The 22563-nt window shown below is 39.0% G+C and overlaps 1 protein-coding gene across 6 annotated transcripts in view; it reads right to left on the reverse strand.

Annotated features, from left to right (window-relative positions):
- The window catches only part of HERC2 (HECT and RLD domain containing E3 ubiquitin protein ligase 2), a 256159-nt gene that overhangs the window by 194313 nt on the left and 39283 nt on the right, over window positions 1–22563 (reverse strand). For all 6 annotated transcript variants that reach the window (XM_070231475.1, XM_023652120.2, XM_023652115.2 and 3 more), the window contains exon 4: window positions 9750–9887. In XM_070231475.1, coding sequence (XP_070087576.1) covers window positions 9750–9887 — 138 coding nt within the window. The remainder of the gene's footprint in view (window positions 1–9749; window positions 9888–22563) is intronic.

Genomic DNA, 22563 nt, shown 5'->3' on the forward strand with positions numbered 1-22563 from the left:
AAGGTAGCACCCTTGGAGAGCAGATAGCAAGAGCAGCAGTGAGAATGTCCCTGGGATCATACAGGCGAAAGGAAAAACCACTCCCCAGGAACTGTGCTTCAGATCTACCAGTCAGCCAAAGTGCCGCACAGATACAAAAGAAGCCAGTAGCTGGAGCAAGTGAGCCACAAAACACGATGGGCTCAGAATACACACTGTTTGACCTCCACCAAGTGGCAGCAGGTGGAAGCTGTGACCAAGTACGATCACTGTGCACAGACACAAATACACTCCATCAAACAGCATGGAAAGAATATATTAATTCTCCAGACCCAATGGAAGATGGCAAGCACACAGAAATCAATCCTGAAGACACAGAAATTTATAATCTAAATGACAGAAAATTCAAAATAGCTATCATAAAAAAACTCAATGAGTTAAAGGAAAATGCAGATAGTTCACTGAAATCAGGAAATCTTCACAAAAGAGATTGAAACTATAGAAAAGAAGCAATCAGAAATTTTGGAGATAGAGAAACACAATGAGTGAGATAAAGAATAATCAGGACTCCATCAATAATAGAGCTGATATGACGGAGGAACAAATCAGCAGTCTTGAGGACAGAAATGCAGAACTGCTTCAGATGGAGGAGGAAAGTGAAGACTAACCAGAAATGAAGAAATTCTCCGAGAAATATCCAACTCAATTAGGAAATGAAACATAAGGATTATAGGTATTCCAGAGGGAGAAAAGAAGGAGAATGGAGCAGAAGCTTGTTCAAAGAAGTAATACCAGAGAACTTCCCAACATGGGGAAAGAGTTGGAAATACAAGAGAAAAAAGCTATCAGAACTCCTAATTATATCAATGTCAAAAGGCCTTCTCCAAAGCATACAGGGGTGAAGCTGACAAAAGATAATAACAAAGAAAAAATATTAAGGGCAGCAAGGCAGAAGAAAATAACTTAAAAAGGAAGCCCTATCAGGCTTTTAGGAGATTTCTCACAAGAAAATGTACAGGCTACAAGAGAGTGGAATGATATAATGAAAATTTGGAAAACAAAAACTTTCAGCCAAGAATACTCTATCCAGTGAAAATTTCCTTCAGGTACAATGGAGAAATAAAGTCTCTCCCAGAAAAAGAAAAGCAAAGGGAGTTCAGCAAAACAAGACCCTGCGCACTACAAGAAATGCTCAAGAAGGCCCTCATACATGGAGAAAAGAAAAAGAAAGGGGTTACAAAGCCTCGAGCAAGTACATAAATAGGTAAATAAAATCAAGAAATTGCAGCCCTCTATCAAAACAGGTTACCAAACACCTAATTATAACATTAAAGATAAAGGAAAGGAAAACATCAAAAATTAATGTAATCTCATCATTTTAATGACAGACTAAGAACAAAAGATGGAATAAGTTGTGACAATAATAACTTAGAAAAGGAAGAGAAAGGGGCTAGAATTGGCATACTCTAAGAAAAAAAGAGACAACCAGAAAATGAACTGTCTCATCTATGAGATTTTTTATACAAACTTCATGGTAACGACTAAACAAACAATTAAAATAGAGAAACAAATGATAAATAAAGAGAAAACTAGCAAAATCATCATAGAAAACTAACAAACTGAATTGGCAGTCTGAAATATATGGCTCAAGAAACAAGGGAAAGGCAGAAGAACCAGAAAATGAGCAATAAAATGGCAGCATTAAGCCCTCATATATCAATAATCACTCTAAATGTAAATGGATTGAATTCTCCAATCAAAAGATACAGAGTGGCAGGATGGAGTGAAAAACAAGAACTAACAATATGCTGCCTCCAGAAAACACATCTCAGCTCTAAGGACAAACACATGCTCAAAGTGAAGGAATGGAAGACGATAATCCAAGCTAATGGCAAACAAAAGGAAGTAAGTGTTGCCATACTTATATCAGACAAAGTAGACTTCAAGACAAAACAGGTAATGAAAGACAAAGATGGGCAGTTTATACTGATAACAGGATACTCCAGCAAGAAGACACAACACTTATAAATATATATGCACCCAAAACAGGAGCACCAAAGTACATAAAGAAACTATTAACAAACCTAAAAGATATATTAACAAAAACAGTAATAGTAGGGCACCTTAACACCCCACTTACATAAACAGATAGATCATTCAGACAGAAAGGCAACAAGCAAATAGTGGATTTAAATGGAAAACTAGACTAGATGAACTTAATAGATATACTTCATCCAAAAATAGCAAAATATGCATTCTTCTCAACTGCACATGGAATATTCTCAAGGATAAACAATCCATTGGGTAATAAGGCAAGCCTCAATAAATTTAAGAAAATTGAAATGATATCAAGTAACTTTTCCAACCATGATGCTATGAAAGTAGAAATCAACTACAGGAAAAAAGCTAGGAAAGTGACAAATACGTGGAGACTAAACACCAGGCTACTGTAAAATGAATGGATCATTGAAGAAATTAAAGGAGAAATCAAAAAATATCTGAAGACAAATGAAAATGAAAATACTCCATACCAACTCATATGGGATGCAGCAAAAGCAGTCTTAAGAGGGAAATTCATCACAATACAAGCCCGCCTTAACAACAAGAAAAAGCTCAAATGAGCAATCTTAAACTACACCTAAAAGAATTAGAAAAAGAACAGCAAACAAAGCCCAAAGCCAGCAGGAGACAAATAAAACTTAGATCAGAAATGAATGAAATTGAAACAAACAAAAAAACAGTAGAAAAGGGTCAATGAAATAAAGAGCTGGTTCTTTGAGAAGATAAACAAAATTGACGAACCCTCAACCAGACTCACTAAAAGGAAAAGAGAGAAGGTTCAAATAAATAAAATTAGAAATGAAAAAGGAGAAATTACAATGGATACTACAGAAATACAATGGATTATAAGAGAATACTATGGAAAATAATATGCCAACAAATTGGACAATCTAAAAGAAATGGATACGGAGATCTCATCAAGATGGTGGCATAGGCACACTCTGAACTCGTCTCCTCCCATGAACACAACCAGGTTACAACTATTTTTGGAAAAATTACCCTGGATAGAAAACTGAAACCTGGATAAAAAGAACCCTCAAAAAAAGGGACAGTCCTGACTGAGGTAGAAGAGGCAGAAATTCCTTCTGGAGAGAAAAAAAAAGCCACCTTCATGAGCACTGGAGTTTCACAGCTGGCGGGGGGGGGAGCAACCCTAAGGTGTGCAGCCCTCCCTGAAGGAGTGATGTCCTGAGCAGGGCCCGATACTGCTAGAAGCATCCTTCAGACTCAGCACAACTGAGACAAGGGTCTTACTATCTAGCTTTGCTGGCTATTAACTAAAAGAAATGGATAAATTCTTAGATTCATGCAACCTCCCAGAAATGAATCAAGAAGAAATAGAGAATTTGAATACACAAATCACAAGTAAAGAAACTGAAAACAGCAATGAAAAACCTCCCAAAAAATAAAATTCCAGATCAGATGGCTTCTCTGTAGAATTCTACCAAACATTCAAACAAGATTTAATACCTATCCTCCTCAAACTCTTCCCAAAAAATTCAGGAGGAGGGAACACTTCCTAACACATTCCACGAGGCCAAGATCACCCTGGTCCCAGAGCCAGACAAGGACAACACAAAATAGGAAAACTGCAGACCAATATTGATGATGAACACAGATGCAGGAATTCTTAACAAAATACTGGCAAACAAAATGGAGTGATACACTGAAAAGATCATACAGCATGATCAAGCGGGATTTATACCAGGGACAGAGGGGTGGTTCAATATCCACAAATCAATAAATGTGATACAGCAAATTAACAAAATGAGGAATAAAAACCACATGATCATCTCAATAGACGCAGAGAAAGCATCTGACAAGATCCAACATCCATTCATGATAAAAAAAAATTCAATAAAATGGGTAGAGAAGAAAAGAACCTCAACATAACAAAGGACATTTATGACAAACCCACAGCCAACATCATACTCAACAAGCGAACAATGAAAACCATCCGTCTGAGAACAGGAATAAGATAGGGGTGCCCACTCTCACCACTCTTATTCAACATATTACTAGAGGTTTTGGTGACAGCAATCAGGCAAGAAAAATAAATAAAAGGAATCCAAAGGCAATAAAGAAGTAAAACTCTCCCTGTTGGCAGATGACATGATTCTATATATAGAAAATCCTAAAGAATCCACTGGAAAACTATTAGAAATATCAACAACTACAGCAAACTTGCAGGGTGCAAAATCAACTCAGAAAAATAAGTGGCATTTCTATATTCTAATAACAAACTAATGGAAAGAGAACTCAAGAATACAAGCCCATTGACAATCGCAACGAAAAGAATAAAGTATCTAGAAATAAATTTAATCAAGGAGGTGAAAGATCTATACAATGAAAACTATAAGACATTATTGAAAGAAATCAATGACAACATAAAGAAATGAAAAGATATTCCATGCTCATGGATTGGAAGAATAAATATAGTTAAAATGTCCACACTAACTAAAGCAATCTACAGATTAAGTGCAATCCCAATCAGAATCCCAATGACATTCTTCAGAGAAATAGAACAAAGAATCCTAAAGTTCATATGGGGCAACCAAGGACCCCAAATTGCTAAAGCAATCCTGAGAAAAAAGAACTAAGCTGGAGACATCACAATCTCTGTCTTCAAAATATACTACAAAGCTATAGTGATCAAAACAGTACAGTACTGGTACAAAAAGAGACAGACAGATCAAGTGAACAGAATTGAAAGCCCAGAAATAAAACCACACATCTATGGAGAGCTAACCTTCGACAAAGTAGCAAAGAGTATACAATGGAGAAAGGAAAGTGTCTTCCATAAATAGTGTCGGGAAAACTGGACAGCCGCATGCAAAAGAATGAGAATAGACCATTATTTTTCGCCATGCACAAAAATTAACTCAAAATGGATCAAAAACTTGAAGGTAAGACCTGAAACCATAAAACTTTCGGAAGAAAATATAGGCAGTATACTCTTTGACATCTGTTTAGAAGGATCTTTTCAAATACCATGTCTACTCACACAGGAGAAGAAAAAGAAAAAAATAAATGAGTGGGACTTCATCAGGCTAAAGAGCTTCTGCAAGGCAAAAGAGACCAGGATCAAAACGAAAAGAAAACCCACCCAGTGGAAGGAAATATTTGCAAATCATATACCTGACAAGGGGTTATTTTCCATAACACATAAAGAAGTCACATAACTTAACAACAAAAACAACCCAATCAAAAAATTAGCAGAGAATATGAACAGAGATTGTTCCAAAGAAGATATACAGATGGCCAATAGGCATGTGAAAAGATCTTCAACATCACTAACAATCATTAAGGAAACAAATCAAACCTACACTTAGATACCACCTTACACCCATGAGAATGGCTATAATCACCAAAACAAAATATAACAAATGTTGGAAATGTTGTGGGGAAAAAAGGAACCCTCATACACTGCTAGTGGAAATGCAAACTGGTGCAGCCACTATGGAAAAGACTAAGGAGACTTCTCAAAAACTTAAAACTAGAAACACCAGATCGCCCAGCTATCACACTACTAGGTATTCATCCAAAGAACTTCAAATCAACAATTAAGAGAGACTTTTACACTCCTATGTTCATTGCAGCATTATTCACAATAGCCAAGATGAGAAAGCAACCCAAGTGCCCATCGAATGAAGGATGGATAAAGAAGATGTGGTATCTATATACAATGGAATACTACTCAGCCATAAGAAAAAGACAAAATCGTCCCATTCACAAGAACATGGATGGACGTTTAGGGTATTACGTTAAGCCAAATAAGCCACACCAAGAAAGACAAACACCATATGATGTCACTCATATGTAGAAGATAAACAAACACACAGACAAAGAGAACTGTTTAGTGGTTACCAGTGGGAAAGGAGTTAGGCCATGGGCACAAAGGGTGAAGGGGTATATTTACATGGTGACTGACAAATAATGCAGAACTGAAATTATTATGACCCAATAAAAAATTAAAAGAAACAAGAAAAATCTCTAATAAGCAACCTAACTTTATATCTCAAGGTACTAGAAAAAGAACAAGTGCAGCCCAAAGTCAGTAGAAAGAAGGAAATCACAAAGATCAAAACAAAAATAAGTTAGAGAAGGGGCCTGCCCCATGGCCAAGTGGTTAAGCTCGCGCACTCCGCTTCACTGGCCCAGGGTTTCACTGGTTCAGATCCTGGGCACAGACATGGCACCACTCACCAGGACATGCTGAGGCAGCATACCGCATAGCACAATCAGAGGCACTCACAACTAGAATATACAACTATATACCAGGGGGACTTTGGGGAGAAGAAGAAGGAAAAAAAAGTTAGAGAATAAAAAGACAATAGAAAAGATCAATGAAACCAAGAGCTAGTTCTTTGAAATGACAAACAAAATTGACAAACATTTAGCTAAAGAAAAAAAGAAACAGGACTCAAAAAAATAAAATCAGAAACAAAAGAGACATTACAACTGATACCAAAGAAATACAGAAGATTATAAGATTATACTATGAACAATTATATGCGAACAAATTGAACAACCTGGAAGAAATGGATAAATTCCTAAAAATATATGATCTTCCAAGACTGAATCAAGAAGAAATAGCTAATCTAAACAGACATGATTACTAGCAAGGAGATTGAATCGGTAATCAAAACTTCCCAAGAACAAAAGTTCAGAACCAGATGGCTTTGCTGGTGAATTCTTCCAAACACTTCAGGAAAAATTAACGGCAATCCTTCTCAAACTCCATGATCAAGTGGGATTTATTCCAGGGATTCACAGATGATTCAAGATCAGCAAATAAATTAATGTGATTTAATATTAACTTAACAAAATGAAGAGTAAAAATCGTATGACCATCTCAATAAATGCAGAAACAGCATTTTACAAAATTCACCATCCATTTACCAAAAACACTCTCAACAAAGTGGGTACAGAAAGAACGTACCTCAACATAATAAAGACCATATATGACACGTCCACACCTAATATCATACTCAGTCATGACAAGCTGAAAGCTTTCCCTCTAAGATCAGGAGTAAGATAAGGATGCCCACAATCACTATTCTTATTCAACATAATATTGGAAGTCCTATCTAGAGCAATTAGACAAAAAAAACAGAGAAAGATATAAAAGGCATCTGAACTGGAAAGAAATAAATCTGTCACTGTTTGCAGATAACAATATTATATAGGAAACCTTAAAGACACCACCAAGAAATTGATCAATCTAATGAACAAATTCAGTAATGCTGCAGAACACAAAATCAATACAAAAAAATCTGTTCCATTTCTATACACTAATAATGAACTATTGGAAAGAATTAAGAAAACAATCCTATCTACAATTGCACTAAAAAGAACAAAATATCTAGGAATTAATTTAACCAAGGAGGTGAAAGACTTATACTCTGCAAACTATAAGACATTGTTGAAAGAAATTGAAGACACAGATAAATGGAAACTTATTCTGTGCTCAAGGTTGGAAGAATTAATAGTGTTAAAATGTCCATACTATCCAATGCAATCTACATATAACAGGGAAATCACTTTCAAAATTCCAGTGGCATTTTTCATAAAAATAAAATAAACAGAGTCATCCCTGATGGCCTACTGGTTAAAGTTTAGCATTCTCACCACTTTGGTTACCCAGGTTCGATTCCCAGTTGCAGAACCATACCACCTGTCAGTTGCCATGCTGTGGTGATGGCTCACAAAGAAGAACTACAAGGACTCACAACTAGGATATACAACCATGCACTGGGGCTTTGGGAAGGGAAAAAAAGGGGGGGAAAGACTGGCAACAGATGTTGGCTCAGGACAAAGCCTTCCCTGAAAAAGAAAAAGTTATATGTATAGAACAAACAATCCTAAAATTTGTATGGAACCACAAAAGACCCCTGATATCCAAAGCAATCCTGAGAAAAAAGAACCAAGGTGGAGGCATCACAATCCCTGACTTCAAAATGTACTACAAAGCTATAGTGATCAAAACAGCATGCTACAAACAGCCACAAAGATCAATGAAACAGAACTAAAAAGCCCAGAAGTAAAACCGTGCATCTATGGACAGCTAGTCTTCAACAAAGGTGCCAAGAACAAAGAATAGAGAAAAGATAGTCTCTTCAACAAATGGTGTTCGGAAAACTGGACAGTCACATGCAAAACAATGATGGTAGACCACTATCTCACCATACACAAAAATAAACTCAAACTGGTTCAAAGACTTGAAGATAAGTCCTGAAACCATAAAACCCCTGGAAGATAATACAGGTAGTACACTCTTTGACATCGAACTTAAAAGGATCTTTTCAAATACATGTCTTCTCAGAGAAGGGAAACAAAAGAAAAAATAAACAAGTGGGTCTTCATCAGACTAAAGAGCTTTGGCAAGGCAAAAGAAACTAGGATCAAAACAAAAAGACAGCCCACCAATTCAGAGAAAGTATTTGCAAATCATATATTTGACAAGGGGTTAATCTCCATAATATATAAAGAACTCATACAACTGAATAACAAAAAACCCAACAGCTGGATCAAAAAATGGGCAGAGGATATGAACAGATATTTTCCCAAAGAAGATAAACAGATGGCCAATAAACACATGAAAAGATGTTCCACATCACTCATCATGAGGGAAATGCCAATCAAAACTACACTAAGATACCTCTTTACACCTGTTAAAATGGCTATAATCACTAAGACTAAAAACAACAAATGTTGGCGAGGTTGTGGACAAAAGGGAACCCTCATACACTGCTGGTGGGAATGCAACTGGTGCAGCCACTATGAAAACAGTAGGGAGGGAGACACCTCAAAAAACTAAAATTAGAAATACCTTATGACCCAGCTATCCCACTACTGGGTTTCTACCCAAACAACTTGAAATCAACAATCCCAACTAACAATATGTATCCCTAATTTCATTGCAGCACTCTTCACAATAGCCAAGACATGGAAACAATCCAAGTGCCCATCGACCAAGGATTGGATAAAGAAGATGTGGTATATATATATATGTATATATACAATGGAATACTACTCAGCCATTAAAAAAGACAAAATCATCCCATTTGCAACAACATGGATGAACCTGGAGGGTATTATGCTAAGTGAAATAAACCAGACTGAGAAAGACAAACACCAGATGATTTCACTCATATGTGGAATATAAACAAACACATAGACAAAGAAAACAGTTCAGTGGTTACCAGGGGAAAGGGGGTGAGGGTGAAGGGGGTGAAGGGGAGCACTTTTGTGGTGACAGACAAGAAATAATGTACAAGGGCCGGCCCCATGGCCAAGTAGTTAAGTCCGTGCACCCAGCTCCAGTGGCCCAGAGTGTTGCCAGTTCAGATCCTGAGTGTGGGCATAGCACCACTCATCATGCCATGCTGAGATGACGTCGCACACGGCACCACCAGAGGCACTCACAAGTAAAATATACAACTATGTACTGGGGGGCTTTAGGGAGAAGAAGAAGAAAAGGAAAAAATGATTGGCAACAGATGTTAGCTAAGGTGCCAATCTTTAAAGAAAAAAAAAAAGAACGTACAACGGAAATTTCACAACAATGTAAAGTATTATGAACTCAATAAATAAAAAATAATTTAAAAAACACTCCATGACCAAAGAAACCCTCCATCTGTGGTATCTAGAAAATGAATGCCAGATCAAGCTTTCCAAAGTAGCAGAATCTCAGTAGATCACAATACCTGGTTGCTTGCCCCATACCCAGCTCTCTAAGATTGATTTGGCTCTATATGCAGGTGCAGGCATTTCTTCTTCATCCTTTTTCTCTTTGTCATTCAAATCTTCTTTCTTTGTTCCACTTTGAGTATCAACACCATCATCTAGAAAATTAAAAATTAAAAAAAAATCTATAAATTGCTTTCCAAAATGTAACATCCACTTGCCAGTCTCTTCATGAATGTCACTCCCAGAAATGGAAAGGTTAAGTTACAACACTTATCATTAACTGAATGTTTGGTGATTTAAAAAAATTACATCAATCATCACTACAACAGGTACACTGTGAATGTTACTAAGTAATGAATAAAAAATTCATTACTTACTAAGTAATGCATGGCCCAGTGACCCTTATAATAAAGAAGTCAATATATCACTCAAATTATTCTTTGAAGCATGTCTTCCAAAATATTCCCTCAATTCTCCAATACATTTCACAAAGAAGTTAGTCTTTGATATTTACCTACTTGAATTTTCCATTAATTGCTTTTATCCAACAATACCCAATTGCAGTGTGTCCATGGGAAGGAAAGATATGGCATGAGAGTATGATTCAAACATAATTTTTAGGGGGCCGGCCCCATGGCCTAGTGGTTAAGTTCGCATGCTCCGCTGCGGCGGCCCAGGGTTTCACTGGTTCGGATCCTGGGCGCAGACATGGCACCACTCATCAGGCCACACTGAAGCAGTGAGGTGTCCCAAGTGCCACAGCTGAAAGGACCCACAACTAAAATATATACAACTATGTACTGGGGGGATTTGGGGAGAAAAAAAGAAGGAAAAAAAAAAAGATTGGCAACAGTTGTTAGCTCAGGTGCCAATCTTAAATAAATAAATAAATAAATGTTTAACTCTACACATTGCCCTACTTCACCACCAAGTGAGAACCACTGCTACACAGGGCCACCACCATTCACAGAGTATAATTCAGGAGCATTGGGACACAAAAGAAAAGTTGAAAACCATGACTTTTGGCCACTGACAATTTAAAGTTTCAATTAAGAACAAATGTCATGGAACTCCATACATATCAAGTGAAGAGAGGACTGATCTGAACCTTGAAGTGTAATCATGTCCTATCCTAGAAGGCCCTTACTAAATGAATTTTTTAAATGACATAATTAGAAGTACACATCTAAATGTGTGAAAGAGATTACATCGTATTACAAACAGTAGGGATATCTAAAAATATCTAAAACCAACAGGGACAAATATTCAAGAAACTCCTACATTCTATAGAAAAATATCAGACATCCAATAGAGGGAGTCCCAAATGGCTAACGCTATGAAGAGATACTCAAACTCATGTTTAGAAAAATATAAATTAAAACAATACAATACTACTTTACACTCATCAAATTGGCAACTGTTAGAAAGCTAAAACATAAGTTCCAAGATAGGATTTTTTTTTTTCCTTTTTCATCTGGTTTTGTTCATTGATATATCCCAAGTGCCAAGAACAACACATGCCAGAGAGTAAGCCCTCGATGATATGTTCAATAACTAAATGATGCCAAGTGTTGATAGAAAGACAGGGCTCGAGACACAAATCTTCAGGCACAGCTGACAGGAGGGCAGATCCTGCAGCCAGACTGGACAGTAATCTAGTGTGACTGAGTTATATGGAACGTCCTCCAATCCCCTCCAGGGGTTATGCCTGCAGAGCTCTCGCACAGGTCACATTTAGGAGGATGCAGAGGACAGAAAGCCACAGCAGTCATACCTGCCATGGATACAACTTAAAAGTACAGTGCTGAATGGCAAAGGGAACAGACTCAGGGTTAAGGAACCACAAATTCCATTTACACAAATTAAAAATTCATGCATGTTGAACACTAGTATGTTTTATAGTGACATAAAAACAAAAGGATACACAAATACAGCCATGCACCACATAACAATGTTTCAGTCAATGACAGACCGCATATATGACAGTGGTCCCATAAGATTAGTACCATACAGCCCACATGTGTAGCATGCTATACCATCTAGGTTTGTGTAAGTACACTCTATGATGTTCACACAATGAAATCGCCTAATGATGTATTTCTCAGAACGTGTCCCCATCGTTAAGTGATGCGTGACTGTACAATATAAAAGAAAACATTTAAAAAGATGGATTTGGATATTGGTGTGCCTGGAACTGGGGAGTGTAATTAACTCAACTCTCTGAGGCCCAAGAAAGCGTCCTCGTCACTGGTACACTTCATGTGTCCCATTCTTTCAATCTCCTGCCACAGCTATTCTTAATGGCACCTCTCTTGTTTACGTGTTTACAGAAATATCCAACAAGCCCCTGGGAATTAAATAAGATGTTTTTTGCAACGTGTACATCTTTATACATTACAAATGTAAAATCACATAGCACCTCTAAATTAAGCACTGCAGATTTGCTTAAATCATAGAAAAAGTCAGGGTTGGAATCAGGTTCTCAACCTGCACTGTACACCAGAAGCATGGGGTGAGGGAGATACACATGCACGCATGCACATGCACACACACACACACGCACACACGCACGCACGCATGCATGCATTTTTAATTTCAAGCCTGAATTCTATCGTCTGAGATTTTGATTCAGTTGATCTGGAATGTGGCCTAGGCAGTAGCATTTCTAAGTTCCCAGGTACGTCTAATATTCAGCCAGGATTAAGGGCCACTGACATAGAAGATAAAACACTACTAAGACAACGCAAATGTAACTGACTAAACAACAATGGTAGTTTTGGATACCAGCGCCACTCTTAATGTAACAAATTAAGGCCACAGAGAAGTAAATAAAGCTTTTTAAAAAAAATAGGACATTCAGATATCACCTTATATCCATTAGAATGGCTATAATCACCAAGATAAGAAATAACAAATGTTGGAAAGGATGTGGAAAAAAGGGAACCCTCATACACTGCTGTTGGGAATGCAAACTGGTGCAGCCACTGTGGAAAACAGTAAGGAGATTTCTCAGAAAATTAAAAATAGAAATACCATACTTATGCACCTCTATGTTCACTGCAGCATTATTCACAACAGCCAAGATGTGGAAGCAACCCAAGTGCCCAACGACCAATGACTGTATAAAGAAGCTGTGGTATATATATATACACAATGGAATACTACTCAGCCATAATAAAAGACAAAATCATCCCATTTGCAACATGGATGGACCCTGAGGGTATTACGTTAAGCAAAACAAGCCAGATACAGAAAGAGAAATACCGTATGATTTCACTCATATGTGGAAGATAAACTAACACATGGACAAAGAGAACTGATTAGTGGTTACCAGAGGGGAAGAGGGTTGGGAGGTGGACATAAGGGGTAAAGGGGCACATTTATATGGTGAATGACAAATAATAATGTACAACTGAAATTTTACAATGTTATAAACTATTTTAACCTCAATAAAATAAAAAGAGAGAGAGAGACTGAAAACTGCACACACACAAAATTATAACGTAGTAATTCTGGAAGTCAGCTTCTTCACCCTCCTTAGTGTTTGCTTTTGTTGCCTACTCTGGGTTGTAGTTGTTTTGTTTGTTTATCGACTTTCTTAAGATATTTTTGTAAAGACTATTTTTTGTCATGTGTGGAAAAGGCGAGGCTGCAACAGAAGATGGTTTTGATGCACCAGCCTCTGGGTTTTGGGCCCAGTGCTCTTCTACTGGGCCACTCTGTGGCCCACACCTCTATCACAACAAAGATCCTAATCCCCAGGGTTGTAGGGAAAACACCTGTTGGGCAGCTGAGGGAAGAGCAGAGGTTAATTCAAGACCAACTTAAGTCCAGGGTACTTAAACCCTATAAAGTAACCTTTGCCACGTGGGCAGCCCCCAACATTGACCAAATACTGATTTGAGGTTCTCTGGAGGAAAAACAAAATTAAATTGGAACAAAACTCCACAATTTGACCCAATTGGGACTCCAAAGTTTACTGAAAGAATTTATGCAACAAAAAGATAAAAGGGCTTTTATGCCTCTATGATACAGGTTCTGAATTAACTTTAATATCTGCTGAAATGCACCAATTGGCAAACCTTCATGGATTTAAATCAATACTGGGGCTCAAATTACACTTATAACTGGAGATCCCACTAAATTTAAACAATGTATCCCCTATAATCTTAGGGGAGTTACTACATATAATCTAGGGGACAAATAGGTATGTCTCACCTTAACCAGCAGAACTATTGTCTTGTCTAAATTCCTACAGTTATAGCACTCACTGCCCTACGATATCCCATAGTGAACATCCACCCTGACACAATGAGTAATAAATTAAAATTAAGTCTTTAGAAATTACAAATTGGCTTGACAAATATGGGACCTGTTATGAGTTGAATTATGTCCCCAGAAGATGTTAGAAGTCCTAATCTCCAGTACCTGTGAATGAAACCTTATTTGCAAATAAGGTCTTCGCAGATGATCAAACTAAGATGAGGTCATCAGGGTGGACCCTAATCCAATATGACTGGTGTCCTTACAAAAAGAGGAAATTTGAACACAGATAGATATGCACAGAGGAAAGAATGTGAAGAGACAGCAGGAAGATGGTCATCTGCAAGCGAGAGAGAGAGAGGCCTGGAACAGAGCCTTCTTTCATGGCCCTCAGAAGGAAACAACCCTGCCAACACCTTGATTTCAGTCTTAGAGCCTCAAGAACTGTGAGACAATACATTTCTATTGTTTAAGGTACTCAGTCTGTGTTACTTTGCTACAGCAGCCCTAAGAAATTAATACAGATACTCCCCTTAGTGCCCTAAGAGAGGCCACTGAAGAGGCCTTTGCAACCTCCTCTCATGCCCCTTGGAGTCTCTGGACCACCTATGACGACTGCATGTTGTCCAGAGGCTTTAGAAGCAAGAAACTGTCCTTCTCAGCCCTGCACTATATATCATTGGAGTGGAAATTGCTGGCCATATACTGAGCTTCCCTGGAAACAGAAACTCCCAAAGACCCTGAGCCTGTGACCCTCCATACCTAGCTCCCCACTACGCTTTGGGTCACAGAAGCAACAACCCACAAGCTCAGCACAGCTATAAGATGGAACCAAACCTGGGGCCCCTGGCATATCCTACCTGCAGGAGGGGGTGGTCTCCCCTGCCCTAGGTCCGTTGCCAGATGCCATGGTGCAAGAAGTCACCCCTCTCCCAGACTCCTCGGCTCCTGGAAGAACCCCTTAGATCACCTGACAGAACAGCACTGGAAGCTCACACACCTTACAGACAGCATCACCACCATCATTGGTGATGGAGCTCAGTGAATGCTGCTGCTTTCACTGCTTACCCAGGATGTCCCAAATAAAGGACACGACCCAAGGGTTAGCCCAATTGGCCCAACTTCTGGCAGTCATCTTAGCACTATATGCCCTGGCCAACAAAGGGCCCCATGTGCACATTTTCACAAATCCTTGGGCCACAGCCTTAGAGTTCTCTTTTTAGGGTACAAAACCCTAGGAATCTCATGCCTCACAGATACCCAAAATATAAATCAATGTGCTACATCTCTACATCTACTAAGGCCAGAATATGAGGCCTTGTCTTATCTTTGTAAGGACAAGGACATTCCTTGCCCCTTTGGAGTTCCAGACATTATTGATAGTGACCAAGGCACTCATTCAGCTTCTCAGAATACAGAACACTGGGCCCATGAAGAAGAGTTTCAATGACATTTCCACCTCCCTTGTAAGCGGAGGCAGCTCACCCTGTGGTCTCTCCCTCCTGGTCAAGTGCCAACCCACTTCCTAGGGGGCACCTTCTTACTCCCTAAAAGTCTCAGTCATCACCAAGGTTTAAACTGATGTCATGTTATCAAAAAGCCAATTGTGGTTTATACCACATTTAAGGCTTGAAATTAAGGTTCTACATTTTTAAAGTGCTGTACCAAAACAATATCAACTAGAATTCTGTATCTAGCAAAAATAGCCATCATTCTCAAATGAAGAAAAACTAAGAGAATTTGTAGTCAGCAGACCTGTTCTAATAGAGTTGCTACAGGAAGATCTTAAAAACAAGAAAAACAATACCAGAGGAAAATTTGGAACATCAGGAATGAAGAATGAGCAATAGCAATGATATATACCTGAGAAAATGTAATAAATTATTCTTCTCCCCTTCGCTTCAACTTAGCTTGATGATTGACAGCAAAAATTTCAACATTGTCTAATAAGGTTTTCAAAGCATGTTGATGTAATATATACTAAAACTATAATATAAAGGAAGAAGGGTAAAGGTATCTATAGGTGGTAAGGTTTCTACATTCCAATTAAAGTGATTTTAAATAAATGGAAAAGTTTAAGTATGAATTTTGTAATCCCAACAGCAACTATTAAAAAAATTATAAAGAAATATACTCAAAAATCACAGGGAGATGTCATCATCACAGCAGTGTGAGAGGATCCTTCTGTCTCTCCCCTTCAGTCTACAAGTAAAACATCCATAACACAACAAAGGATACATTACACAACACACCAGGACACCAGAAAGAACTACACATCAGTACATACAAAGGTGAGTGAATCAGAGCACAAAAAGGAAGCTAAATGGGGGAACAGGAGAGGCAGAGCCCAGCATTCTGGATTCCAGCTGCAGTGGCTGAGAATACAGTGGGCATCAGCAGAGGCATGCATGCAATTCCAGCTAGCCAGCCATGGCGGCACCTGTAGCCACAGGAAGCAGAGCAGCAGCAGAGGTGGAGACCCACGATCCTGGGCCACCCAGGCTTGGCTCAGAGCCTACTAGTAGTGGTGGAGATGCATACAGGACTCCTACATCCTAACCATGGCAGCGCCTGTGACCACAAGTTAACAGATCTCTCCTTCCCTGCACCACACAGGCAGAGCTTCCAACCCAGGTGATCCCAGATGCAGTTGAGGTATCAGCCATCCCTGTGCCCCCAGCAGCAAAGCCAGTGACTGCAGCAACACCATCAACAGCAAGGCATCAGTGATGCCCACGAAGCACAGGTGGCAACAAGAGTACCAGTGCCACCTCAAATACAGGCAGTGGAGGGTGGAACACGTGGCTCCTCAAATACAATCAAGGGCAGCTCTGACAAGAAAAAAACAAAAACTAACACTATAGCATCAATAATGAAAAACAAAAGAAACGCTTCTAGTTTCCAAGCAGTTGAAAAGTTTGAATTGAAAAAAAGCTACACCCAAATATAAAAGATTTGCTAAATCAAATGCATTGGCAGAGGAATAACTCAAGAAGCATGACAAAAAGCTGCATTATCAAAAAGGAAACAATTTTCAGGCCCAGCCCTGTGGCCAAGTGGTTAAGTTCCACATGCTCTACTTCAGCAGCCTGGGTTTGTGGGTTCAGTTCTGGCATGGACTACTCCACTCATTGGCCATGCTGTGGGGGTGTCCCACATACCAAAAAATGGAGGGGGATTGGCATGGATGTTAGGTCAGTTTGAGGAAGATTTTCTCCCTGGCTGCTTTTAATATCCCTTCTTTCTCATTGATTTTTGACAGATTTCTTATCAGATTTCTAATCTTCCTCAAACAAAAGAAAAAGAAAGGAGGAAGACTGGCAGCAGATATTAGCTCCTCAGCAAACAAAAAGAAAGAAAGAAAATAATTCTCCACAAACTAAATATAAAGTCATGGAAGACTGTGATCTAATTGACAAAGAATTCAAAACAGCTATCATGAATAAACTCAATGAGCTACAAGAAAACTCAGGAAGGCAGTTCAACGAGCTCAGGAATAAAATCACTGAACAGAAGAAATACTTAACCAAAGAGATGAAACTCTAAAAAAAAAGAAAAACTAAACAAATTCTGGAGCTGAAGAATTCAATAAATGAGATGAAGAATGAATAAAGCAAGTCACATGGAAGAGAGAATGAGCAAGCTCAAAAACAGAAACCTAGAAATGACCGATCCATTCATTTCAAAAATGACTGAAAGAAGAGAATACTTAAAAAACATGTAGTTGGAGCCAGCCCGATGGCACAGCGGTTAAGTGCACACGTTCTGCTTTGGCAGCCCAGGGTTTGCCAGTTCGGATCCTGGATGCAGACATGGCACAGCTTGGCAGGCCATGCTGTGGCAGGCGTCCCACATATAAAGTAGAGGAAGATGGGCATGGATGTTAGCTCAGGGCCAGTCTTCTTCAGCAAAAAGAGGAGGATTGGCAGCAGATGTTAGCTCAGGGCTAATCTTCCTCAAAAAAAAACAAAAACAGAAACAAAAAAACAGAGAAGCCAGCCCCGTGACCAAGTGGTTGGGTTCACGCACTCTGCTTCAGCGGCCCAGGGTTTCACCGGTTCGAATACTGGGCACAGACCTATCACCACTTGTCAAGCCATACTGAAGTGGTGTCCCATGTGCCACAACTAGAAAGACCCACAACTAAAGCATACAGCTATGTACTGAGAGGCTTTGGGGAGCAGAAGGAAAAATAAAATCTTTAAAAAAAAAAAAAAGAAATACTACAAGAATTACCTGACTCCATTATGAAGGGCAACATAAGGTAATGGGTATCCCAGAAGGAGTAGAGAGAGAAGGGAGCAGAGAGCTTATATAAAGAAGTAATAGTTGAGAACTTCCCAAACCTGAGAAGGAAATGGATATACAAATCCATGAAGCTAAGAGAACACCCAATTATCCCAATGCAAAAAGAACTTCTCCAAAACACGTGATAAGAAATCTGTCAAAAATCAATGAGAAAGAAGGAATATTAAAAGCAGCCAGGGAGAAAACAAAACAACTTACAAAGAAACCCGCCTTAAGCTATCAGATTTCTCAATACAAACCCTACAAGTCAAGAGAAAGTGGAAAGCTACATTCAAAACAATGAAAGATAAAAACTGTAAGCCAAGAATACTCTATCCAGCAAAGTTATCTTTCAGATACAAAGGAGAAATAAAAGCTTTCCCAGACAAACAAAAGCTGAGAGAGTTCACCACCACTAGACCTGCCTTACAAGAAATGTTGAAAGGAGTCTTCCTACCCGAAATGAAGATGCAAAGATAGGCAAAGCTTTGAGCAAGGTAATAAACAGAGTCAGAAAACTGTAAATCTGTATCAGAATAGGACAGTATACACTTAATTATAACAAGAAAGTTAAAGGAAAAGAAAGCATTAAAAATAATTATAACGGGTTCAATTTGATAACAAAGTCACAACACAAAACAGGAAAATTTGTGACAACAAAAACATGGAAGGAAAAGAGGGAAAAGATGGAACCTGCATAGGCAAATGAAGATGAGAGGCTATGAGCAGGAAAAGCACTATCTTTTCTATGAGAACTTTTATACAAACCACGTGGTGAGCGCAAAACAAAAATTAAGAGCAGAGTCACAAAACAAAAAGAAAAGAGGAAACTGACAAACACATCAAAGAAAACCACCAAACTGAAATGGCAGAAGAAACACAAGGAAAAAGAAACAATGGAAACTTAGAACAATGAGAAAATAAAAGATAAAATGGCAGTATTAAGTTCCCACATATCAATAACCAACCTAAATGTAAATTGACTGAATTCACCAATTAAAATACACATGATGGCTGTACAAATTTCAAAACAAGAGCCAACAATATGCTGCTTCCAGGAGACTCATATAAGCTCTAAAGAAAAAGACAGCCTCAGAGAGTGACATTAGCATCATGGCAGAGTGAGTTATTCCCTTTGTCTCTCCCCTCTAAGTTACAACCAATTGGACATCCACTGACTAACAAAGGACTCCGTACACAGCACAACAGGACTCCTAAGAGATCCACGCATTTACACATCTAAAGGTGGGTGGTCTGGACCTCTGGGAGGCAGTGGAACTAAAAGCAGACTCCGCCCCCTCCTCCAGCAGCAGCAATCCAAGGCATGGATCATCACACGGCACTCATGCCAAAGGAACAGCAGCTGCAGGAGCAGAAACAATGGAGGATGGTGCACATGCCCCGAGAATTCAGGACACAAGACAGAGCCAGTGACCCAGCCTCCTCCCCCTCTAACAGCAGTGGCCAGGTTTTTCCAAGAGTAGGGACAGTATATAAAACTTGTATTTTTCCAGCTAGGGCAAGGTGCACTGACCTCAGTTTGTAAAACACACTGGCTCACACCAGAGACCAGAGGCTTCACAAGTCAGCACAACAACAATCTCTCCCTATTTAGCCTCTGCCCCTCCCCACCCAGCAGTGGCAGATGGAACTTGCAACCAGAGGCTTCAGGAACCACAGCAGAACCAGTGACCCTGCCCCTAGTGGTGGCACCTCCAACATCAGCTCTACCAGCAGTAGAGGCGGCATACAAGTCTCCGGGTCCCCAGCAGTGACAGCGATACCTGTGAACCCAGCACTCCTGGCCATGGTACAGCCAGGACCCTCAGACAAGCTGGAAGCAGCAGCGCAGGGGGTGCACAGAACAGCAGCATGCAAGCCTGTGGAGAGTCAGTGGAAGAACATGAGACTCAGGCGACCCTGGAAGGAAGAGAAGTGCTCACAGCCTGGTGACCCCAGTGGTGACACCTGAGACTGCAGCAACATCATAAGCAGCAAGGCACCACCAACATCAAGACACAGGCAGCACAGGGAAGGCACTGACAACATCTCTAGCAGAGGCAGTGAAGGATGGAAAGCGCAGGCTCTCAAGTACAATCAGAAGCAGCTTAGAACCAAAGTAACCAAAGCCTTATCCAAATAAGAAAGGTGGCTACTACCACAAATGCACGAGCAGAGGATCAACTCATCAAGTACCATGAAGAACTACAGGTAACCTGGCAGAACAAAAAGAAAATGACAACTCTCTAGAAACTAAATTTAAAGTCACAGAAGATTAAAATCTAAATGACAGAGAATTCAAAATAGCTCTCATGAAGAAACTCAACCAGTTACAAGAAAACTCAGAAAGACAGTTCGATGAGCTCTGGAATAAAATTAATAAACATAAGGAGTACTTCACCAAAGAGACTGAAACTCTAAAAAAAAAACCAAATTCTGCAGATGAAGAAACCTATACAAACATTGACAATAAACTTATGACAAAGGAGTCAAGAATATTCAACGGGGAATGAAAAATCTCTTCAATAAATGGTATTGGGATAAATGGGTATCGGGTATTCATGCAAAAGAATGAAACTAGACCACTATCTTACATCATACACAAAAATTAACTCAAAATGGATTAAAGACTTGAATATAAGACCTGAAACCAGAGAACTCATAAAAGGACACATAGGCAGTATGCTCTTTGATATCAGTCTTAGCAGTATCATTTTGAATATGTCTTCTCAGGCAAGGGAAACAAAAGAAAAAATGAACAAATGGGACTACATCAAACTAAAAAGCTTCTGCACGCCAAAGGAAACCATCAACAAAATGAAAGACAAACTACCAATTGCGAGAAGATATTTGCAAATCACATATCTGATAAGTGGTTAGTATCCAAAATACACAAAGAACTCAAACAACTCAAAAACAACAAAAAGAAATAATCAAAAAATGGGCAGAGGATCTGAACAGACATTTTTCCAAGACAGATGGCCAACAAGTACATGAAAAGATGTTCAACATCACTAATTATCAGGGAAATACATATCAAAACTACAATAAGATATCACCTCACATCTGTCAGAATGGCTATTATTAAACAGATAAGAAATAAGAAGTGCTGGAGAGGATGAGGATAAAAGGGATCTCTCTTGCTCGTGGGAATGTAAATTGGTGCGGCAACTAAGGAAAACAGTACGGAGATTCTTCAAAAAATAAAAAAGAGAACTACCATATTATCCAGCTGTTCCACTTCTGAGTATTAATCCAAAGAACATGAAAACACTAATTCAAAAAGATGTATGCATCCTTATGTTCACTGCACCATTATTCACAACAGCCAAGACTTGGAAGCGACTCAAGTGCCCACTGACAGATGAATGAATAAAGAAGATGTGCTGTATGTGTGTGTATACACACACATGCACACACACATACACACACAACAGACTACTACTCAGCCATAAAAAAAGTTGAACTCTTGCCATTTGCAACAACATGGTTGGACCTTGATGATACTAAGCTAAGCAAAATTAGTCAGACGGAGAAAGACAAAAACCATATGATTTTGCTCATATGTGGAAGATAAACAAACACACATATAGATACAGAGAACAGACTGGGGTAGGGGAGGGCAAAAGGGGTAAAGGCACACATGTATACAGTGATGGATGGCAACTAGACTTATGGCAGAGGAGACGATGTAGTCTACACAGAAGGCAAAATATAATGATGTATGCCTGAAATTTATACAATGTTATAAATCAATGTTACCTCAATAAAAAAAATTAACTAGGGGCCGGCCTCTTGGTGTAGTGTTTAAGTTCGGCGTGCTCCACTTTGGCAGCCCAGGTTTGCAGGTTCAGATCCCAGGCACAGACCCACACCACTCATCAGCCATGCTGTGGTGGCAATCCACATACAAAATAGAGTAAGACTCGCACAGATGCTAGGTCACAGCTAATCTTCCTCAAGCAAAAAGAAAAAAGAGGCAGACTAGCAACAGATGTTAGCTCAGGGCTAATCTTCCTCAGCAAAGAAACAAACAAAAAAATTAACTAATTTTTTTAACAAAAGAACATACTTTTAACCAACCCATGTACTGTTTCTAAATAATACACAGGTCAAAGAAGAAAAGTTCTAGAGAAAATTTAAAAATATTTCAACTAAATAAAAACACAACTTATCAAAATTTGTGATATACAGTGAAATCAGCTCAGGGGGAAATCTATACCAACGAATACATAAAACAGAAAAGACGAAAGATCTTAAACAAATAATAGAAGATTCCAT

This window comes from Equus caballus, chromosome 1, assembly GCF_041296265.1.
Source record: "Equus caballus isolate H_3958 breed thoroughbred chromosome 1, TB-T2T, whole genome shotgun sequence".
Taxonomy (NCBI): domain Eukaryota; kingdom Metazoa; phylum Chordata; class Mammalia; order Perissodactyla; family Equidae; genus Equus; species Equus caballus.